The 23,408-nt window shown below is 42.3% G+C and overlaps 1 protein-coding gene across 2 annotated transcripts in view; it reads right to left on the reverse strand.

The window, feature by feature from the left end:
• LOC145360102 (cadherin-12-like) overlaps positions 1 to 23,408 on the reverse strand; it is a 547,570-nt gene that overhangs the window by 14,719 nt on the left and 509,443 nt on the right. For both annotated transcript variants that reach the window (XM_080215073.1, XM_080215065.1), the window contains 2 exons: positions 11,236 to 11,357; positions 4,267 to 4,384 (listed from right to left, as the gene is read on the reverse strand). In XM_080215073.1, coding sequence (XP_080071199.1) covers positions 4,267 to 4,384; positions 11,236 to 11,357 — 240 coding nt within the window. The remainder of the gene's footprint in view (positions 1 to 4,266; positions 4,385 to 11,235; positions 11,358 to 23,408) is intronic.

The following is a 23,408-nucleotide window of genomic DNA, read 5'->3' on the forward strand; positions in this document are numbered from 1 at the left end:
GTCCCTGAGGTGCAGGTACACCCACGGTGATGGAATTTCAAGATTATGTCCCAGCAAACTGCATTGTATTTCCAAGTCAGGATGGTGAGTGACTTGGAGGGGAACTTCCTGCTGTTCCAATGCACCTGCTGCTCTTGCTCTTCCACACAGTAGTAGTCGTGTATTTGGAAGATGCTGTCTAAGGAACCTTGGTGACTCCTTGTAATACAACTTGCAGACGGTACACATGGCTGCCACTGTGCAACAGGTGGTGGAGGGAGTGAATGGGGTGACAACCAAGTGGGTTGCTTTGTCCTGGAATGTGTCAAGCTTCTGAAGCGTTGTTGGAGCTGCACTCATCCAGGCAAGTGGGGAGGATTCCATTACACTCCTGACTTGTGCCTTGTAGATGGTGGACAAGCTTTGGGGAGTCAGGAGATGAGTTACTCACCGTAAGATTCTCAGCCTCTGACCTGTTCTTTTAGCCAGTGTTTATATGACTAGTCCAGGTCAGTTTCTGGGCAATGGTAACCACCAGGATGTTGATGGTGGGGGATCCAGCAATGGTTATGCCATTGAATGTCAAGGGGCAGTGGTTAGATTCTCTCTTGCTGGTGATGGTCATTGTCTGACACTTCTGTGGCACAAATGTCACTTGCCATTTGTCAGCCCAAGCCTGAATATCTTCTAGGTTTTGCTGCATTTGGATATGGACTGCTTTAGTATCTGAGGAGTCAGCAATGGTGCTGAACATTGTGAAATCATCAGTGAACATCCCCCACTTCAGACTTTATGATGGAAGGAAGGTCATTGATGAAGCAGCTGAATATGGTTGGGCCGAGGACACTATCCCCTGTGGAGCTCCTGCACTGATGTCCTGGGACTGAAAGATTGACCTCCGGATACCACAACCATCTTCCTCTGTGTCCGGTATGACTACAACCAATGCAGACATTTCCCCTGATTCCAATTGACTGCAGCTTTGCTCCGGTTCTTTGATGCCATACTTAATAAAATTCTGCCTCAATGTTGTGGGTAGCCACACGCAGCTCACCTCAAGGGTTCAGCACTTTTGTCTGTGTTTGTGCCGAGGGTCGATGCCAGTGTTGTAGAGGTACTTGAACAGTTTGGCTAGGAACACCTCTACTTCAAAAACCTATATCGTCAGTGGGACTGCTGGGATGTTGACAGCAGCCTTTGAAGTATCAAATACATTCAGCTGTTTTCTCGATAACATTTGGAGTAAATAGAATTATTTGAACACTGGCATCTCTGATACTGGGACTTCAGGAGAAGGCCAAGATGAATCACCCACTTGGCACTTCCAGCTAAAGGTTGTTGCAAGTGCTTCAGCTCTGCTTTTTGCACTCATCTTGTTTGCTCGTGCCCCCCATCATAGAAGACGGTGATAGTAATAGAGTCTCCTCCTCTTCCAGTGAGTCTTTTATTTGTTCACCACCATTCCTAATTGGATGTGGCAAGATTGCAAAGCTTACATCTGATTTGACGGTTGTAGAATCACACACACATATCTTTGTCTATTGCTTGCTGCTCATGTTGTTTGGCTCACATGTAGCCCTGTCGCCTCACAGTGTTGACATCTGATTTATCAGTCTGGCTGGTTCTGTTCCTGGAATGCCTTCCTGTACTCTTCATTGAGTCGTTAGGTGTGATCTTGCTGGCTGTTCACACCATGCTCTCACAACCAGCAAGGTTGGGGAACTTGGCACCCAGTCAAATCTCTGTTCAGTGCCGCGGGATGGAAAAATCCTGCTGGTGTGAACGGTGCTAACATTCCTGCATTGACGCCTTTGACAGAGAATCAATGTTTTGTGAGTTTTTCTTTTTCTCTTTGCTCTCAGGATGAAGATTGGCTTTGATTTGAACTCTCGATGGGTGGTGAGTTGAATTGAATACTCTGCAATTTTATAGCCAATTAAGTACTTACTTGAAACACTGTTAGTGTAATGTAGGAAAACAAGGCAACCAAATCACACACAGCAAGATCCACAAACAGCAATGTGATCATGAATTTTATTGAGTTTAGATGTTGGATAAATGTTGGCCAAGGCACCTCCTCCTCCTCTTTTTCAAATATTACCGTGATATGTCTTAAATACATTTGAGAATACAGTCGATGCCTTGCTTAACCTGCGAACGGTGTCATCACCAGCAGTACAGCATTCCCTCGGTGCTGCACTTCAATGTCAGGCATGATTATGGGCTGGAGTCTCTGGAGTGAGACTGGAACGCACCACTTTCTGATCCAGAGATGATATCCACTGAGTGCGTGGCTGACAGCTTTTACATTGAGGACGATCACTGCTGTTGATTTGAAGTCATTCGACACTCAGAACCAGTGCATTCACAAGTCCACTGAGCTTTTGGTGATTGACAAACCAGCATCTTCCAGTCTGTGGAGCTGTGCTCTTTAAAATGGAATGTTATATGAGAAATTGGATTTTCTTTCCAAGAAAACATTCTCACAAAGCCATTAGGTGTCATTTCCACACACAACCCATTTGAGTTATCAAGCTAGTCATCCGTTTTTCAAGTTGAACAACACCTTAACTCCTTGAGAAGCAGGAGAATTAAAGCATTATTATGGGCACAGAATGATGATCTGGGTCTATGCATTTACATTATTAAATTTGTGTTTTGCAGAATGAGCTGGGGAAGGATTGTGCCATCGCGGTCAGTGGTCTTTGAAATCTACCCTCAGGGAGGGAAAATCCATGTGTGGCAGTTTCTCTTGTCCCGGGTTTGCAGAGTTTGGACAATTTCCTCACACGGAGCCCAACACTCGGAGCACAGAATAATGTACAGCAACACAGAACAACCCAGTCAGTCCCAATCTCCAGCTTGATCCCTGTCACCCCACAAGCCCATTTCCTTCGATCGCCCATCCAAGCTGACTTGCTCATTTATGGACCCAACTTCCATTTCATCCTGACAGCCTGCGGGACATTGTTTCCAGATATTAAACAAGATCATCAGCTGTTTTCAGCTAAAACACTAATTAATTTATTTCAGTTGTTGTACCGATTTTTTACCTTTTTTTTGGGAGGGGGGATTGGCTGCTAGAACTAACGACCACTGAAAGGTTGTGTGGTTAAACGGACAGAGCATCTCTGTGATCGAGCTGAATGTTGGAACAGGGGCTGAATGTCCTGTTCCTGGTGTTACGTTCCTCAGGCATGGCTTTTCTGCATTCCAACTCCATTTGCCTGCACTTTTGTGTCCTTCAACACCCTGACTTAATCAAAATGGATTAATCGATGTTATGTATGCAATAAAAACCTTTTCTTTTCACACCAACCATCTTTTTCTAAAATCCATTCCAGCCTTGCCATTTCCTTCAACCCAGTCACCAACATATCTCCTGATCTGACGAACAAATGTCAAACGCTCGGTATTAATAATTGCATTAAATTCTGTAATTTACAATAACCCATACAATTTCCCTGTGGTGACTCCCTCCCCCCCCAATCTGTCCTCAAAGTGGTCATTTTGCTCTCTTGTCGTTGTTTGACGTGGTCATTTATCTGTTCTGCTGCTTTTATTGACGCTCCAGTAATGTCTGCAGCCACGAGAGGCTTTGCCTCCAACATGGTCATTTGAGATGGGTGAAACGAGGCTGGAACGGGGGCTGGGTCAAGACTGTAGCATCTCACCTTGGCATTGGCGCAGACTGGCTCAACCACAGTCACATTGGTACCCTACAGGCTTTTTAAAAACAGCCCCAGCCTCCCACTATGGTTTCACCATAAAGCACAACGGGAGAAAATCTACCCTTTAATCTTCTTGGAATAGGAAAATAAATCAGTAATGTATCCTCACCTTTCAAAAGGCAACTTTACAAGGTCAGTTTCTGAGTAATAAACATAGTACATAATCGTGGAAAAGAGAGGCCCAAAATGCTTCAAGTATGTGAATATAATGCTTTAAGTGAAATGAAGATGACAGGCAGATAATATTATCTTCAGAGATGCCAGCTCTGAAATGAAGGTAACTTGTGATCGGAAAGCTTTTGTCTGAATAAGGATCTTCAGATGATTACAACACTGGGATCAAGTTGCTGTGAAGCTCATTTTTCAAATCACGGTTGTCATCATTATAAAAGCGTGATTATTTCCACCAGTCAGTCACATGACATGCGATGGCTTTAAAAAATCATTTACAACAAGGATTGGATGTGTATTAAAAAAAAACGTAATTGGTTTGAAGCGAATTCTGTGAGAAATACCCCGTCATTCCTGAACATATAAAAACAGTAACAGTCCTTACTTCCATTGTCGTGGATTGCGAAGTTTGGGTTGGTGGCAGCTTCGGATGACAGTCTGAAATGAAACTGCGGAGTAGTGGGCGGCATGTCTTTATCCTCAGCACTGATCGTCATAATAATCTGAGAAGATCAAAAGATCACAGCATGGGGATATGAGTCTCCGCGCGCTCAGTTCAAACATGTATTATTTTTCAAAAGGCAAACATCTTTCAATCCTGAACAGCAAAATAAAGGTGTGCCCTCCTGCACACAGTCACAGACTCACAGGTGGCACGGTGATTAGCACTGCTGCCTCACAGCACCAGAGACCCGAGCTTAATTAGAGCCTTGGGTAACAGTGTGGAGTTTGCACATTTTCCCCGTATCTGTGTGGGTTTGCTCTGGGTGCTCTGGTTTCTTCCCACACTCCAAAGATGTGTAGTTAGATGGATTGGCCAAGCTAAACTACCCTTTAATGATCAAAGATGTGTAGTTAGGTGGATTGGCCATGCTAAACTACCCTTAAAGTCCAAAGATGTGTAGGCTAGATGGATTGATTATGCTAAATTGCCCCTTTGTGTCGGGGGATTGGCAGGGTAAATATGTGCGGTTATAGGGATAAGGCCTGGCTGGCATTGTTGTTGACGCAGGCTCAGTGGATTGAATGGCCTCTTCCTGCATTGTAGGGATTCTATGATTAATCACGACACTCAGGAACATTGTTAAGGTTTTGGGTGTTCACCTGCCAGAAGCCTTGAAACCCAAGAGTTTCGACACAAATAAAGCTCAAACAAAAAGCCACCTGAGTATAAAAATGCATTCATATTGTAAACTACAAAGGCGAGTGGATATTTATTTAAACAAACTGGCTGCTTGTTGCATTACATTTTGTGAGATTTGAGCTAATCTTATTTCATCAGAGTTAATCCAGAATTTGTTTTCACCTTGTTGTGTTGACTGATTCCAACTGTTAACAAACATAAGCTAAACTTGCTGTAATTTATTTTAAGATGGGTGGGGGGGTCCCATCTTATTAAATTTTGATTTTTCCTCTCTTTCTGAGTCCAATAAATGTTCAGGTTTGTCTGTAACACACTTTTAAGATTGCTTTAGCACTCCTTTTGTCAGACAGTTGTGCTTTTGAGAGAAGGTCTCTGGTGCGACCTATATGGCAGTAAGTTATCACACTGCGAATACCCTCAGTATATATTTCATGGCCATGTTTTGCTTCAGAAGAGACCTTGGAGATAGATTAGCAGCTGTTCCAATTGCTGACTTAATTAGTGCCTGCGAACACCAGGGGTTGCAAACTAAATTGGGCTTCTTTCCTATCCTGGTGAGACTGTACTTAGAGAGAGAGAGAGAGAAAGGGAGCAACATAGATCATGGTCTCAAGATGAGGGGCAGCCATTGAGGACTGAGTTGAGGAGAAATTTGCTAACTCAGAGAGCTGTAAATCTTTGGAATTCTGTACTCCAAAGAGATGCGGCTGCTTGGTCAATGTGCATCTTTAGGTTTGGGAGGAATGTGCTTCTGGGCTCTCACAGATTCAGGGGATATGGGGATGGCCACAAATGTTAGGATGAGATAAAACATCAGCCATGATCTTACTGAGTGGAAGAATAGGCTTATTATGTGGCATCGATCCCAGGTTCATTGAGCACACTGAGCTGGCTAAGGAAAAGCTGCCCTAGTCAGGGATGTTCATAATGATGAAAACAAATGCCAATGGAACAGGGATAATAGCTATTTGGTTGGCAGTATCGGAATGTGAGGATCCAGTCAAATATTCATGGTTCAATGTGCTGCAGGAAGCAAACAATCATGAGACAATGTACTCCCAATTGATTGAACCACAGCTGAGTGATAAGTTGTCCATCAATATCGTGGTGAAGGTAACAATGCACTGGTAAATCTCATAGTGAATTGTGCTGGACACCAGACTGTTCTTGCTTCAAGTACTCTGGATTACCAGCTGTGCAGATAGTCAGGGTTCACTTGCCACATGCCAACTGTGTGAAAACCAACTGGTCACCCTGCCCTCCTGGCTCCACATTAAGATCAATTACCATGAATGTTGGGTTTCTCCGTGATTTTTGCATATCTCATTTTCTAGTTGCAGAGAAAGATCTGGGAAGCCCCCACCAAATCTATAGGCCCATGCTTAGAGAGTCAATCTAAGAGAAGCCTTTTTTGTGATGGAGTTCCGTCTCCGTAGTCTTTCAGTCATATTCTGTATCTTCCACATTCCAAAGCCTTTGAAGTTGGGACAACCTATCCGTGAGGCCTCTCAGGAACAATTGCCTTGGAAGTGTATGAACAGAGGCCACCTCCTATCCTATTAGCAAAGCACTCAGGCAATCATCTGGGTACTCATCTAGGTGGAGACAATCTACTTGACATGCCACTTGGACTATGAAACTCTGACTATGAAAGGAACTTGTCCAGATATCAGCTAATCCTTTAAGCCAGGCAACTGGAATCCACTATGGCCATATTTGAGATAACTGGGCAGTTGACGATAAAGGGTCATGTGACAAGCCAGCCAATCCTTTGTGTTTAATCATCTGTTTTCCTTGAAAACCAGCACAGTCACAAGAGACACTGAGGAAGTGAGAACCCCATGCGAGCCTCTCTCTCCCCCTCCCCTTACTTGCAAGTTTTGAAATCAGTCTTCCTGTGCTGCAGAGAGAGACTTTAAATAGAGGTCAACCTCACTGCTGCAATCTTCAGAAGAATAGATCAATCATCTGTCTACATCTTTAAACCACTTTCACACTGATGTGTGTATGCACATGTGCAAGTGAAAGTTTTTATTATTTTACCCAGAACAGGTTAAGTACAATGAATAATATTCTTTTCTGAAAGCTCAAGAAAGCCTGCCCATGCTTTTATTGTTAAACACTGAATTCATAAGCACGTCTACTTTTAAAAAAGCAAACAACCCCTCCCGTTCTGATCATAACCTATCAATCCATTAATAAACGTGACATAGACGTAAGTCACAATTGCAACCTTCTCTTACCTGTCCATATCACTCAGAATGTCCCTGACAGTGCATCCAACTTTATAGTGTTCAAAATAGCCAGGTAATTTTCCCAAATGTAGATGACAACATGAACTAAGGCATTGAATTAAGTTCAGGAAACTTTATTCAGTGAAAACCTCACAGGCTTTTCCAGCCACGCTCGCCCCGAAACCGGAAAATCCCACCCGAGGTCAACAAATCTTTCCACGGTCTACCCCTCGCCCGCTCCGATTCCCATGGTGGGCGGAACGGAAAAAAAATGCCCCCTAGTTTCTTTATTGTCCCAATTTGTTTTGGATCCTCCTTGTGTTAATCATCGTAAGTTAACCTCCCCCTCCCAAAAACGCCAGTTATATTGTTCTAACATTTAGAGGTTTCTTCAAGAGCCTATAGATTTATGGGCCTATAGATTCTCCACTTGTGCAATTGACTGAGTGATTGGATTCTTACAGCCGACTACAGTTCGTTAACTAAAACTGACTTGAGCAAAATTTATAACGGAGAACTAAGTAAGTCAAACCTCTCCTGTTAATATCTTCCATTGAAAGAGTGAGCTGATTTGGTACCTGGAAAGTGCATCATACTCATTCCAAGTTATTGAGAGAATTTTGGGAGAATGTTCACAATTCGAACTGCTCAGGGGGGTCCGGATATTCCAATCAATCCCTGATTCCTGTGCGGTTTCTCTAACCAAGAATAGGCCATGTGATTCACCAGTGACTGTGATTGTGAGCCTGGAACATTCACGCCATTCTAATCCTTTTATTATTTTGCAAGGTTTTCTCTAAACGTCCAGTGGTGCTTACTCTTTATCATGGATTTTCTGAAACCAATTCTATCCTTTGCCTGCGGGTTAAAGGGAAGCTAAAATTTTAAGCTTTGTGTGAAATCGGCAACAAGAACTTGAGAGAAAATTGGAGAAGCCCATCATTAGATTTCCCTCCATCAAGGACAGGATTGTAGCTGGTGAAAGCTGGAAAAATGAGTTGAGCTATGTTAATCACGTGTTTTAGATAATGTGCTTGCATTCAAACTGTTGGCAAATCTCAGAAGTAGTATGGACTTACCATTGAGATTGTATAATAAAAATGACAATTTGGATTTGCTGCACATTTTCCAGGTTTTAGATCTGATTTAGTTCAGTCAATGCATGATTGATTATCCCTTGCCTCAGACACCATGGTCATCGCACAATTTCAGAAGCTCAAGAGAATGATGTCCTGGTGTAAGGCTAGACAATCCAAAATCCGCAGCCTGGAGCACCATCTAGTGTTGGAATTTACAATGTGTTTATAAATCTTCTGGTTCTCCCTAACATAACTTCGATCGGAACTTTTGGTCAGTTTTTCAAAAAGGGAAGTATAATTTTAAACAGAATTTCTGTTAATTTTCCACAACATTTGACATGTTCTATCACTGACACTGGGGGCAGGTTTAAGCTAACTCAGCACAGATGGGAAAGCCACAGGGTTCGGTTTGGGGACGCAGTGAAGATTGGAAGCTGATTTTACAGCCAGCAGCACGGAAGGTGTTTTCACGCAGTGAGTGGTTAGGGCGTGGGATGCAGCAGCTGAGAGAGTGCTGGAGGCAGAATTCATCGAGCCGTTCAAAAGGAAATTAGACCAGGATGTGAAAGGGAAGAATGTGCAGGGTTACAGGGAGAAGGCAGGAGCTTGGCACTGGGTGAACTGCTTATTTGGAGAGCAGATACGAGGGGCTAAATGGCCTCCTTCTGCGCCAAAACCATTCTGTGATATTACTCATGGTCTTTAATGGGGAGTGAAGTTGGATGACCGTAACACCAATATTCCACCCAATCCCACTAATATGAAGCTTGGAAGATGGATCCAAATTGTCCTGTCAGGCAGAGTGAAAAATCACGGTTGAGATTCTCTCGCCGTTCACGCCCTGCCACCGCTGCCAGTGAGGACACAGAATCCGGCGCTCTGTCAAATCTCAGACCAGTGGGATCACAGAACCCTGCTGCTGTGAGTGGCTGGAGAATCCCACCCCAGACTCCCACTTCATTTTCCCACTCAGCCAGTCAGAACAAACCGACCCCTGTAGTATAAACTCCATCCTGGTTGTCACTCGATACATAGAAATTATTTACTTCTGTCAATAATAGTGAGATACATCTCACAATGTGGAATATAATGTGACCAGGAATTAGAATTCAATCGTCAGATAGTAGCTGTAGAGATTGCCCATGTGGACTGTAGAATATTGGCGAGACACAGGCACCAGATATGATCTATTGGTGTTGTAAGCATGTACCAGAACTTATGTTACTGTTGTCCAGCACTAATATTAAATATTTATATGAAGAAATATCAAAGTTACCTAAATCAGATTGCACTTAAGAGCTTTAAAGTGAAATTGAGCTGTCTAATATTTGTATATGAGGATATTAACCAATTGTTTTCAATTATAGAGTGATGTATTTTTCAAATATCAGTCCAAGGAACTCCAGAGACATTCAGGGCACCACTTCCACAGCATTTTCACACAGTACAAGCTCCCAGTTTGTCAGATCCAGACTATAATTGATATTTGGGAGTACTGCAATGTATTATTGTGATCACCATCCCTTCAAAGCCTTAAGTGAAAACTTATTAAAATATATAGGACCTTCAGAACTTTTTAGTATATTAGCTTAATTTATTTATTAGTGTCATAAGTAGGACGACATTAACACATTAAATTCCCTAGTTGCCACACTCCGGCACCTGCTCAGGTACAGTGAGGGAGAATTTAGCACAGCCAATGCACCCTAACCAGCACGCCTTTCAGACTGTGGGAGGAAGCAAGAGCACCTGGAGGAAACCCAAGCAGACACAGAGAGAACATATAAACTCCATAGAGTTATCACCCAGAATTGAACCCATTTCCCTGGTGCTGTGAGATAATAGTGCTCACCACTGTGTGTATTTTGGACAGATGACTTCTGTCTTGAGGGAGTGCAGTGAAGGTTGACGACTCCCTGCCTGGGATGGCAGGTCTGTCATATGATGAGAGACTAAATTAGTTAGGATTATATTCACTGGAGTTTAGAAGAGTGAGCTGGGATCTCAAAGAAACTTATAAAATTCTAACAGGGCTAGACAGGGTAGATTCAGAAAAATGTTCCCAATGGTGGGGAATCAGTTTCGTAGAGGTCATAGTTTGATGATATGGGGTAAACGTTCTTGGATTGAGGTGAGGAGAAATTTCTTCACCCAGAGGGTGGTGAATGTGTGGAATTCACTATCACAGAAAGTAGTTGAGGCCAAAACATTGTGTGATTTCAAGACAAAATTAGATATCGCTCTTGGGGCTAAAGGGGATCAAGGGAAGGGGGAATCAGGATATTGAATTTGAAGATCAGCCATGATCAAAATGAATGATGGAGCAGGCTTGAAGGGCTGAATAGCCTACTCCTGCTTCTAGTTTCAATGTTTCTATGTCTTTTACATGGGAGGTATGGCATGGTGTGATGGGAAGAAGAGGTAACTGTGTCTGAAGGCTGCAGGTAGGACAGGAAGAGAAATAGCCAGGAAAATATGCCTTTTAATGCCCTTCATTTCCCCTTTTGCCAATAACTCACCCCTTCCTCCCACGCCCACCTCCTTCCCATCCTCCCATCCCCACCCAATCCTCCTGCCCCAACCCCTCCCCCCTCCTCCCCATCCTGTAAATGCAGAAGACACTCCTTTACGAGGTTGTATAGCAATTCATCCTTATTCGATATTACTCACTAATGTCTTAACCAGGAGTTTCCTTGGAGTGGTTAGATGATCAGTCATCAGAACATCACCAGAAATGATAAGTAATCAGTATTTCAGCCAAATGCCTGACATTCTGATGACTGAGTGACAGCAGCCCACAGGAAACTCCCAGCCGTGTCTTATTCATAATTATTACATTGAAGTAAAATCACAGGAACAGTGGCTGGTTTTTATTTTTAGCACACTGGATACTGTACCTGGCCAGACTGGGCATTTTCACACATCATGGTCTCGTAAGGCACAGAGAATTCTGGTGCATATTCATTAACATCTAAAACCTGAATGGTCACAGGAACTTTGCTAACTAGGTCAGGGTTACCTGGGGGAAGAAAACAGGGATATATATATTCATAGAAAGACAGTGACATCAATAACAGCAAATGCACATCCATAATGCAAAGGAGAGAAAATTCTGCGTTAATGAAACTGCTGTGAATGAGTTGTTGTTCAGGATTCGATATCAGAATGCTGCGTAGTTAATTCCTCAGTTCAGATTTAGCATTAAGGATGTGTTGCACAATAGTGGCATCAACATCCTCCTTACCAACTCCACCCCCCACACCCCCAACCAATTCACCCCACCCCATCTCTTGCTCCAGCATCTTATGCAGACACGGCCGTAGTGAAGCAGCTTCTCAGGAGAGGCAAGATGAAGGTGCTGAGGTGTTAATGTTCACCTTGGGACTTCACACAACCAGGGGAAGATGGCAGCATGGACACTGCCAATTTGAGCAGTCCCTGCAGGAACGCATCAACGTGAATGGTAAAGCAGGGAACCTGGGCAACGTGGTAGGAACAACAGTATGTTCACTGTCACAAAGAGGTGCCCGAAATACCTCACTAAGATGCACCTCAAGAAAAAAACAACCCGCATGACTGGCTCCACATTATTGCAAATAGAAAAGTCTGAGATCAAGTACCAGTGGAATTATGAACAGCTTCTTCCCTGCTGCCATCAGGCTTTTGAATGGGCCAACCACATATTAAGTTGATCTTTATCTACACCCTAGCTATGACTGTAACACAACATTCTGCACCCTTTTCTTTCCTTCTGTATTTATGATATGCTTTGTCTGTGTAGCAGGCAAGAAACAATACTTTTCACTGTATCCCAATCCCAATACATGTGATAATAATAAATCAATTTACATCAAAGAAAGCAAATGAGCTCCAGGGCTTTCAGATCAATCAGGTTGAAGAGGAGGAGAAATGCCAAGACTAGGCTGGTCTGGACTTTATCTTCAATAAAATTGGCAGAAGGGAAGAAACATTCCTGTTTCTCCACAATGGAATTGTCCCCACCCCACAGGACACTCCTCCATGCAACACTCCACACCCCACCTCTCCCCCCCACACACACACAGACACAAAAGTTTTGGTTCCTTTATTTCTGTTATATTCCATCATCAACTCCTAACTCTTAATTTAGTCAAAACTCTGTTTAATGCAAGAAGAGAATACTACTTTTTAGGGATGTTCTTAAATTCCTGGAAATAATAAGTCTATTGGATCCCTTTTTCCCTGTTAGACTCCATCTCCTCTTATCAAACCTTTTCTTTGTGTTTTTCAATATTATTGAAGAACAATATGAAGACTCCTCCTGGGAAATGTTTTCTCTCGTTCCTTTAAGCTCTTGACTTGATATTCAATTCCTTGATTGTATATTCCCTCTATGTAAGCACTGAAACCAAAAACTCTGTTTTATACTTTCCATTCTTTTACAGAACCTTAAAGATCCTTCTCTCCTGCAATCTCACTTTCTCTATAACACCTACAACATTTAAAAAAAAACAAGTTTCACATCCCCAAATAAATATTTTCTGATTCATAAAGTCATAGAGGTTTACAGCATGGAAACAGGCCCTTTGGCCCAACTTGTCCATGCCACCCCTTTGTTTTTAAATCGCTAAGCTAGTTCCAATTGCTCACATTTGGCCAATATCCCTTTATACCTAGCTTATCCCATGTAACTGTCTAAATTTTTAAAAGACAAAATTGTACCTGCCTCTACTACTACCCTGGCAGCTTGTTCCAGACACTCATCACCCTCTGAGTGAAAAAGTTACCCCTCTGGACCCTTTTGTATCTCTCTCCTCTCACCTTAAACCTATGCCATGTAATTTTAAACTCCCCTACCTTTGGGAAAAGGTATTAACTATCTAGCTGATCTATGTCCCTCATTATTTTATGGACCTTTATAAGGTCACCCCTCAGCCTCCTATGTTCCACAGAAAAAAGTCCCAATCCATCCAGCTTCTTCCTATAATTCAAATGATCAAGTCTCGGTAGCATCCTAGTAAATCTTTTCTGCAGATTTAATAATATCCTTTCTATAATAAGGGGACCAGAATTGCACACAGTATTCCAAGTGTGGCCTTACCAATGTCTTGTAGAACTTCAGCAAGACGTCCCAACTCCTTTATTCAATGTTCTGACCAATGAAACCAAGTACGCTGAATGCCTTCTTCACCATTCTGTCCACTTATGTCTCCACTTTCAAGGAGCTATGAACCTGTACCCCTAGATCTCTTTGTTCTGTAACTCTCCCCAATGCCCTGTAATTAACTGAGTAAGTCCTCCCCTGGTTCGATCGACCAAAATATATCACCTCGTATTTATCTAAATTAAGCTCCATCTGTCATTCATCAGCCCACTGGCCTAATTGATCAAGATCCCTTTGCAATCCTAAGGTAACTTTCTTCACTGTCAACTATGCCATCAATCTTGGCGTCATCTGCAAACTTACCAACCATGTCTCCTAAATTCTCACCAAAATCATTAATATAAGTGACAAATAAGAGTGGATTTACTTCATTTTAATTGTCTTCTTCATCTGTGGCATGTGGATGTTCAAATTGTTTTTTGGGTTTGTTAAAGGACATGGTGGCACCAATAGACTCCCACTAACTTTTACAGATGCACCACACAAAGCATCCTTTCTGGATGTATCTCGGCTTGGTATGGCTGTTGCTCTGACCAAGCCCAGAAGAAACTGCAAAGGGTTGTGAATGTAGCCCAATCCATCACACAAACCAGCTTCCCATCCATTGACACTGTCTACACTTCTTGCTGCCTTGAAAAAGCAGCCAGTATAATTAAGGACCGCACGCACCCTGGACATTCTCTCTTCCACCTTCTTCTGTTGGGAAAAAAATACAAAAGTCTGAGGTCACCTCCCAACTGACTCAAGAACAGTTTCTTCCCTGCTGCTGTCAGACTTTTGAATGGACCTACCATACATTAAGCTGGTCTTTCTCTACACCCTAGCTATGACTGTAACACTACATTCTGCAAAAGCCCTTTCCTTCTCCCTTATGTACTCTATGAACAGTATGCTTTGTCTGTATAGCACACAAGAAACAATACTTTTTACTGTATCTCAATATATGTGATGATAATAAATCAATTCAAATCAGCATTTTTGTTTTGAGTAATTTGTGTTATATCCATTTTTACAATGCCATCCTGTTCACACCTTGCTGTGGTCACTTACAAGACTCCTGGCAAGAAAGAATAATTTGCAACTTCTTAACAGCCATGCAGATTATTGGACCTTGGGCACTTCACGATGATGAGGTGTACGTCCCCCAATATAAACTATTGGGTTTCTAGAAACTAGAATTAGGGAGCATGGCCTCAAAATAAGGGGGAGCAGATTTAGGACTGAGTTGAGGAGGAACTTCTTCACCCAAAGGGTTGTGAGTCTGTGGAATTCCCTGCCCAGTGAAGCAGTTGAGGCTACCTCACTGAATATTTTTTAAGGTTAGATAAATTTTTGAACAGTAAAAGAATTAAGGGTTATGGTGAGCGGGCGGGTAAGTGGAGCTGAGTCCACAAAAAGATCAGCCCTGATCTTATTGAATGGTGGAGCAGGCTCGAGGGGCCAGATGGCCCACTTCTGCTCCTGGTTCTTATGTTCTTATAAAGAGGATAGATTTCCCAGAGCAATATATTACAGAAGTGTTTCAACTTGTATTATTTAATTAATTAAAAGCTTTTATTTAATAAGTTTATGCGATCAAATGCAAAGACAATGATGAAAATGGTATGTTTTTCACTTATTAATTAAAAAAATGGCAAAGCTTTTCACCATCTCTCTAAACAGGTTTGTACAATTTTCTCTGTCTCTGTGACCTTATGAAATCTATGTTTTAAAATCTGAAGCAGTGGCAGCCTTGTAGAATCTGTTAGGAAGACAAAGGAACAGCACTGAAATGAAGAATCACGGATGTTAATGTGTGTGCCCCTGATGAGCTGCACCATCTCTTGCTTTTGTCTGCATTGCCACCCTTGGAGAGAGCTCACTGTGAACAAGCTTTCAACCTTAACTGGTAAAGCTTCAATACATACAGCAGCGCACAGTGTGAAACCAACAAGGAGGCAGGGATGACAATAAAAGCAGGAGGTTGTTGTGACTTTGAGGTGCTGAGGAATATGCTTTCAGTTCAGGTTCAAAATTGTGCGGATCTGCTAAACTTTACCAGTTTTTCCAAAGGAAAGTTTCCTGGAATTCTGATTAACTGAGAGAGCCAGGGAATAACGATGGCCCATTTTACAATCTGAAAAGCTGTGATTGTTTCTATCTATTCCAACTAGTAATTGACTCTTCCACCCTGGGAAAAAAACTTCTGACTATCCACTCTGTCCATGCCTCTCATAATCTTGTCGACTTCTATCAGGTCTCCTCTCAACCTCCGGTGAGAACAAACCAAGTTTCTCCAACCTCTCCTCATAGCTAATGCCCTCCATACCAGACACCATCCTGGTAAATCTTTTCTGTACTCTCTCCAAAGCCTCCACATCCTTCTGGTAGTGTGGCAACCAGAATTGAACACTATATCCCAAGTGTGGCCTAACTAAGGTTCTATGATGCGGCAACATGACTTGCCAATTTTTAAACTCGATGCCTTAGCCGATGAAGACGAGCATGCCGTATGCCTTCTTGGCTACCTGCATTTTCAGTGACCTGTGTATCTGTACACCCAGATCCCTTTGCCTATCAATACTCTTAAGGGTTCTGCCATTTACTGTATATTTCCTCTCTGTATTGGATGTTCCAAAATGCATTACTTCACATTTGTCCGGATTAAACTCCATCTGCCATCTCTCTGCCCAGGTCTCCAACTGATCTCTATCCTGCTCAAACTGATCTATATCCTCATCATTATCCGCAAAGCCGCCAACCTTTGTGTCATCTGCAAACTTACTAATTAGAAGGTGGGTCAGGGAGGGGCAGAGTAATAACTGGAGATGGGGGATCTGGAGGATGTGCAGCAAGCAGAAAGATCAACGTAGTGGGAGATTTGGGAGGCAGGATCCGTGGTGAGCACCAATACGATAAGTAGAAAGTTACATTTTTCTTTTATACTTTTAGACATATCACTTTAATCATTACTTCTTTTTTTAAAAAAATGTAGGAATTTAGCAATGTAAAATATTTCAGCTTAGAGTGTAATTTATTTTTCTCTGATAGGGAAGGTACTATAGAACCTAACTCCTGTTTTAACATTGATTCCTATGGGAACCAAGGTTCCACTAAAAGCTGTTTCACTTAAGGTCATGATTTTTCAGGAATACAACCATAACTTTAAGCAAGGACTTACTGTACATTGGTGTCAAAGTATGTTAATTAAACAGAATCAGAAAATGCTGCAGTCAGCAGAATTGCATCTGTGGGCAGGAAAGATTAAAGACCTTTCTGGATGGATGAACACTTTTTTGTTTTAAATACTGGGAAGGAAATATCCATCAAACCGACGCAATCAATAGCTTTGCCTTTCATCTTCATCATCCCAAGCCACTTTCTCCTGTAAGAAGCAACGTTAAAGTCTGATCACTGATATCAGATAAATAATCACATTGTGCAAGAATCCTCACTACCATTCCCTCATATCATACCAATATAACAGCCACAAATAGCAGACACTGAAAGACAATTTGCATCACTAAGGCACCAGTTTGTTGGAAAATGTTTGACTTGCTGCGGGTCTGCTGAACGATGCAACTCATGTTGAAACAGACTGTCCCAGAACTTGTTGGGACTTTTCAACAAATGGTACTTGCTACCGGTTAGACTTTTCCTTTCTGTACTTAATGTTGGCAACATGTGAAACAGTGCGCCACATGCTACAGGGCACCCTGGCAGTTCAAACAACTTGGTATCTTCCTCACCATTCAGATTTAAGGAGAATGGAATGAACTGTGCAAGGATTGAAAAGGGAATATGCCAGGGGAATTCAATGTCAAATCAAATATAGAAAGAAAAATAGAAGTAAAAATATTAGATTAAGAGAGAAATCCCAAAGTAATGAGACTCTGCAGTTCAATTTGTAGTTTTGGAGAGGTTGACTGGCAATGCGTAACAATTATCCATCATTGAAAGGATATTAGAATGAAATGGACAAGATCTTATTTTCCTTAGCGGGCAGAGTTTTCATCTGCTTTGCAGATACAACAACTTCATGTCATTCAATATATTCCAGCGGTGAACCAGACAGCAAGATGATGTCTTTGTGAAGGCAACAATGCATTATTGCAACTGAAACAGCATTTTTTTTTAATGTCTGCATCTTTCCACACACCTGGCTGGTCCCTACCTGACGTTGCTATGGCATTTACATACAAGCTGGAGTGAACACTATTCATCCCACAGTTAGTTCAACAGGAAATGATGACAATAACGCTTCATAAAAATGTCACAATGTCTCCAAATGGAACACCACAGTGTCAAAAATGAAAATCAAGGCTGTCGGCTAATCACTTTAAGGTCTCATGTACAAATCAGACAAGACAAGCTTGAAGCTGAAGTTCCTCAGCCTCCTCTGCCAAGAATTCAGCTGAAGGAATCGGAAATTTGTCAGGACAGGGATAAACTGATTTGCAATCTGGCTGGGATTTACCTGACTACCTTGTTTCTTAAAAATGTGTTTATCAGCTGTGGGTGCCACTGATAAGGACACCATTCATTGTCCATCCATAATTGCCTTTGGGAAGGGTGCGGATACAATGGAATGACTTGCTAGGCTAGCTCTGAGTCAATGACATGCCTATGGACCTGGAGTTACATATTGGCCAGAGCTAGGATTTTCTTCCCAAAAGAACATTACTGAACCAGATGGGGATTTTTTTTTTGTCATGCCAGTCCCATAGTTTCATGGTCACCATTACTGAGACAAGCTTTTTAATTCCAAGTTTAATAGTTTTAATTTTAAACATCCCAGCTGCCATGGCAGGATTTGAACTCATATCTCTGAATCATTAGTTCTGGCCTCTAAGTTACTGGTCCAGGAATTTAACTACTATACTCCCATTTGCAGATCCCAAGGCTGGAAGACCCCAAACCTGGACTTACTAGGGCCTAATAGTTTCTCCAAGGCCAGTAAAGCAAGGGAAAAGATTAATCTTTGATTCTTTCATGGAATGAGTAGAGCTCACCTGAAACCTGGGATTGGAGTCATGACAGGTTACTTATTGAGAAATTATTTTCTTGTTGAATGTGAAAGGAGTCACTCAGGGCCTAGTGTTTTTTTACCGAGTGTGGAATGGTAGCAGTGATGCCTTTGCCCAGAGATAGGGTATCTCTGTTGCCCATGTTTTACTGAAAACTGTGGCAGACTAAAGGCAGAGGTTACTAGAGGGCACATCGAATCATCAAATCCCTACAGTGCAGAGGCTGTTCGGTCCATTGAGTCTGTACCAATCCTCTAACAGTATCCCACTCAGGCCCACCCCCTGCCTCGTCCCTACAACCCAGCACATCCATCACGGCTGATCCACCCAACCTGCAAAATAGGGACAATTTAGCATGGCCAATCCACCTAACCTGCATATCTTAGACCGTGGAAGGAAATCGGAGCACCCGGCGGAAACCCACGCAGACACGAGGAGAACATGCAAACTCCACACAGACAGTGACCCAAGGCCAGAATTGAGTCCTGGTCCCGGGTGCTGTGAGGCAGCAGTGCTAACCACTGTGCCAACATGTCACCATGCTGTCCTACCCAGGCAAAAGTCTAAGCATGAGGCATTCGCAGGGATGTCTGTGCCATTATTTAAGCAACAATGGCCAGAGAGGATAGTGTTACACAGCAATATCACAATTTCAGTATTCAGCTGACTTGCAAGTTCAATCAAGCCATTTATGTGTTCCAGCCTGGTAACATTCATATTCACACCCTCACTCTCTCTCAGTCTCTTCCCCAAAGACACTACGCTCTTCTTTCCCTTTTAATTCTGCAAACAGTCAATTCCTTTGATAAACTCCTCTGTGATTCCTTTGTTATTATGATGTAATCTTCCGTGATTATGATTTTGCAGAACCTCTCAATCTTCATTTTCTGCAATTTCAGCACAATTTTAAATATCATTAACATCACTGTACTGAGATCATTTCTTCACAAATTACAGACTGAGGGGAGGACATTCAAAGGAAGAATTTATTCTTAGTGTGTACATGAGCTGGTAATCTGTGATTGCATGTAAGCTACTGGAATAAATGTGCAGCCAATGATTTGCTTTTAACTTTGTATAAAATATCACCTTTACAATAAGTGTGATTCATTCCTAACGTAACTCCCAACTCATTTTCACTGTTATCTTCCATACTAGTGTGATGCATGCTGAGAATGTCTACAGATAAATTGCACTAAAAATTGAATTGTACTTTATGGTGAAATGGGAATGTAAATAACACAACAGAGTGGGGAATGAGGTTCTTACTTTATTTTTGAATTATTAAACTTAATTTACTCATTTGACTTTGAATAAAGGAGAAGAATCTGCATCCTTTATGTGATATTCTAAGCTAGAACATAGAACATAGAACATAGAACATTACAGTGCAGAACAGGCCCTTCGGCCCACGATGTTGCGCCGACCAGCTTTTTAAAAAAAAACACTAACCCACTAATCTAAACCAATCCCATTTCGTCCATAAACCTATCCACAGATCTCTTAAACGCCCCCAAACTAGGCGCATTTACAACTGCAGCAGGCAGGGCATTCCAGTCCCTCACCACCCTCTGGGTAAAGAACCTACCCCTGACATCAGTCCTATAACTACCCCCCCTTAATTTAAAGCCGTGCCCCCTCGTGCTAGCTTTCTCCATCCTAGGAAAAAGGCTATCACTGTCCACCCTGTCTAAACCTCTAATCATCTTATATGTTTCAATAAGGTCCCCTCTTAGCCGCCTTCTTTCCAGCGAAAACAACCCCAAATCTCTCAGTCTCTCCTCATAGGATCTCCCCTCCATACCAGGCAACATCCTGGTAAACCTGGTAAACCTCCTCTAGGGTTGACACACTGGGAGCAATTTTCATCAAACTCAGCAGACAGTTTAGCCCTGGGATCAGATGAGACACTGACTTTCCATCTGCCCAGTGGAGATAATTTTAAACCATCCTGCCAGCCAGGAGGCTGAATGGATTGGGGGAAATGTTGGTTTTAATGTCTGACAGGATTCACTTTCCAATAAAATCAGTCAGTCATATTCAATAAAAACAGATGATATTGGAAAATCTCAGCAGGTCTGGCAGCATCTTGTGGAGAGAGAATAGAGCCAACGTTTCGAGTCTAGATGACCCAATATTCTTTCTCCACAGATGCTATCAGACCTGCTGTAATTTTCCTGTGTTTTCTGTTTTTGTTTCAGATTCCAGCATCCGTAGTATTTTGCTTCTATCTCAGTAATGTTAAATGAATACCAAAGGGCCCAGATTAAAAAAAGCATTGTGATGATGACTTGCGAATGATAAATCTGCAGCACATCCTGTCAGCAAGTGCTGTCTGACCTTGAGGACAACTCCTATCCATACTGGATGGTGAATCCTCAACCTTTTGTTCCCATTGGTATTTCAGAGATTCCCGTCAGTGCACAACTCCTTCAGATTTATTTCGGTATTCTGTGCCATCGCAGAGGGAGGCTTTTTCACCCCAAGAGTTTTTGACAGTCTTGTTTACTGAGTTTGGTTGTATTATGAGGGAGAGGGATTGTGCTCTGATTGCCATTGCACTGGTAGCATTGACCTGGGGATTAATGATTGCAACATATTTATTTTCAGGGGTACTGAGAGATGTTTTGCTGTCTATCACTGGCACCTTTTGTGCTATAAAATAACGGGATCACATTACTTTTCAAAGAATAACAATGAACTAAAGGAGACAACTCAAGAACACAATTCTCTTGTTTTTGACAAGCAGTGCATCTGTTTGGTCTGGGTCAAGCTAACAGCGTAAACTATACGATCAGATTTATCGATTGTAATTAAACACTTCTGAATCAGTGTCACCAAAAAAGTGAGTATGTCAAGCAACTAGACTCACGTCTTAAAAGCTTCCCTATCATCTATAAAGAAAAGTAAATCCACTCGTTAGGTGTAGAATAAAAATTATGGGGGTAAATGTTCTGAAATCTCACCCCACAGTCTTCAAATGAAAGAGAGACTTGCAATTAGGAAGTGCCGTTTATGATCATTGGATGTCCCAAAGTGCTTTACAACCAATCAAATACTTCCTGAAATGTCAGCTTGGACTTCCAGGGAGTCTGGGAAACCCCACAGAACTTCAGTAGTGTCGGCCAGGACCCAATCCCAGGATTTCGGGCACCCTCAATTTTCGCTAGTGCGGGATAAGGGGAAAGCTGGTGCAGCTCATGAGCCCACACTTTGCACTCCAAACCTGGCCACCCTCATTACAGTCGGGTTATGAATCAATTCAAAAGTAGGGTGGTGGAGGCAGACACGCTGGCATCGTTTAAGAATTACCTGGATAGTCACATGAGCAGCCTGGGAATGGAGGGATACAAACGAATGGTCTAGTTTGGCCAATGAGCGGCACAGGCTTGGAGGGCCGAAGGGCCTGTTTCCTGTGCTGTACTGTTCTTTGTTCCTTTGGTCTTTAACTCCCACTGGGATGAAAATCCAACCTGTCATCACTGTTGTAATATGAGAAAAATGGCAACCAATTTACTCATAACAAGCTCCCAGAAACAGCAATATGATAATGATCTAATCTGTTTTTTCCAGTAATATTGATTGAAGGATAATTGTTGAGCAGAACACCAGGGATAACTCCCTGAGCTTCTTCAAATTAGTTTCACGGCATCACTTATGTTGACCTTGGAGGGTGAACGGGGCCTCAGTTTAAATCTGCTCCAGAGGATTGCACCTCTATCAGTGCAGCACTCTCTCACCTCTTCATTGTATTGCTTACCTTGATTATTCAGCTGGAGTTAAATTTGAATACACTTTCCACCCCACAGACTGGTAGACCAACTGAGCCACAGGTGACATGTTAACATCTTGTCACAGGGAGAAAGTGCTTCTGAGGAGTTTAGAGATTTTAACCAATTAACCTATTTATTCACAAGTGGATAAGATCAGACCATTTCTACCATTTAGCCAGTTCCACCCACCATTCATGGCTCATCTGTGCGCCTCATTCACACCCTCATGCTATCTTTGGAAGTATATGTTTGCCCATCCCTATTTTTAAGGTCTTTCAATTCTCAGCTATTATTCTTTACTGATCTCACCCTCCATATGACCCTTGATAGCCTTGATAATAGCTACATCCCTTCAAGAGGTCTTCATCTGCTTATCTACCCAGTAATTTTCTTCACTCACAAGTTTGCAAGTTTCATCCATATTAAAGTTTCACCTCAGTTTCCAATGTTTATCAAACTCTCAATGAAAATCATCCAATGCAATTGAAAACAAAATTGTAGTGTATATTTTCTCTGAGTTGTAGCTAACAAATCCTTGGAGCTGTTAACATCCCAGGAAGTGAACTAGTCAATGACAGTGAACCAAATAACCAGGTATCCCTCCATCTTTCCTTAGCAATTTTAATACTCAAACTATAATGGGGGCATGGAGCGGGGTTTTGGGAGTGGGATGGGGGTAAGGGGAGAGGAAGGTGGTTGTTGGTGCTGAAGGAAAACCTTTATTTCTGTGCTTATATCTTTATACATGAATAACGGGCAGCTTGGACCCAATGATAAATGTCAAGGGTGGGATTCTGTGCCCTGAATGAAGATTTGGCTGAGTGCCAAATTCACCGCCCTTGCTTGCAATAACGGCGGGGAGCGGGGGCGGGGGGTGGAGGGGGGGGGGGGGGGGGGGGGGTGGTGGGTGCGAGGGAGGGGGGCGGGGGAGCGTTAATCAGCCTGAAAATTTCAGTTCAAGTTTTAGATAATGTTTATATCCTGACAAGAGATAGATTACGAAGGCACCACATGCAATAGTTAAAGAGAAAGATGACCAATGTGTCTATAGTCTTACAAGGCAGAACCTGTACAATAGAGAGAGGGGCTGTGAAAAACACCTGAAAACTTGGCTTTAAAAAAAGTGCCTAACTATATATTGCAGAAAC

This window comes from Carcharhinus amblyrhynchos, chromosome 2, assembly GCF_965287045.1.
Source record: "Carcharhinus amblyrhynchos chromosome 2, sCarAmb.v2.hapA, whole genome shotgun sequence".
Lineage (NCBI taxonomy): Eukaryota > Metazoa > Chordata > Chondrichthyes > Carcharhiniformes > Carcharhinidae > Carcharhinus > Carcharhinus amblyrhynchos.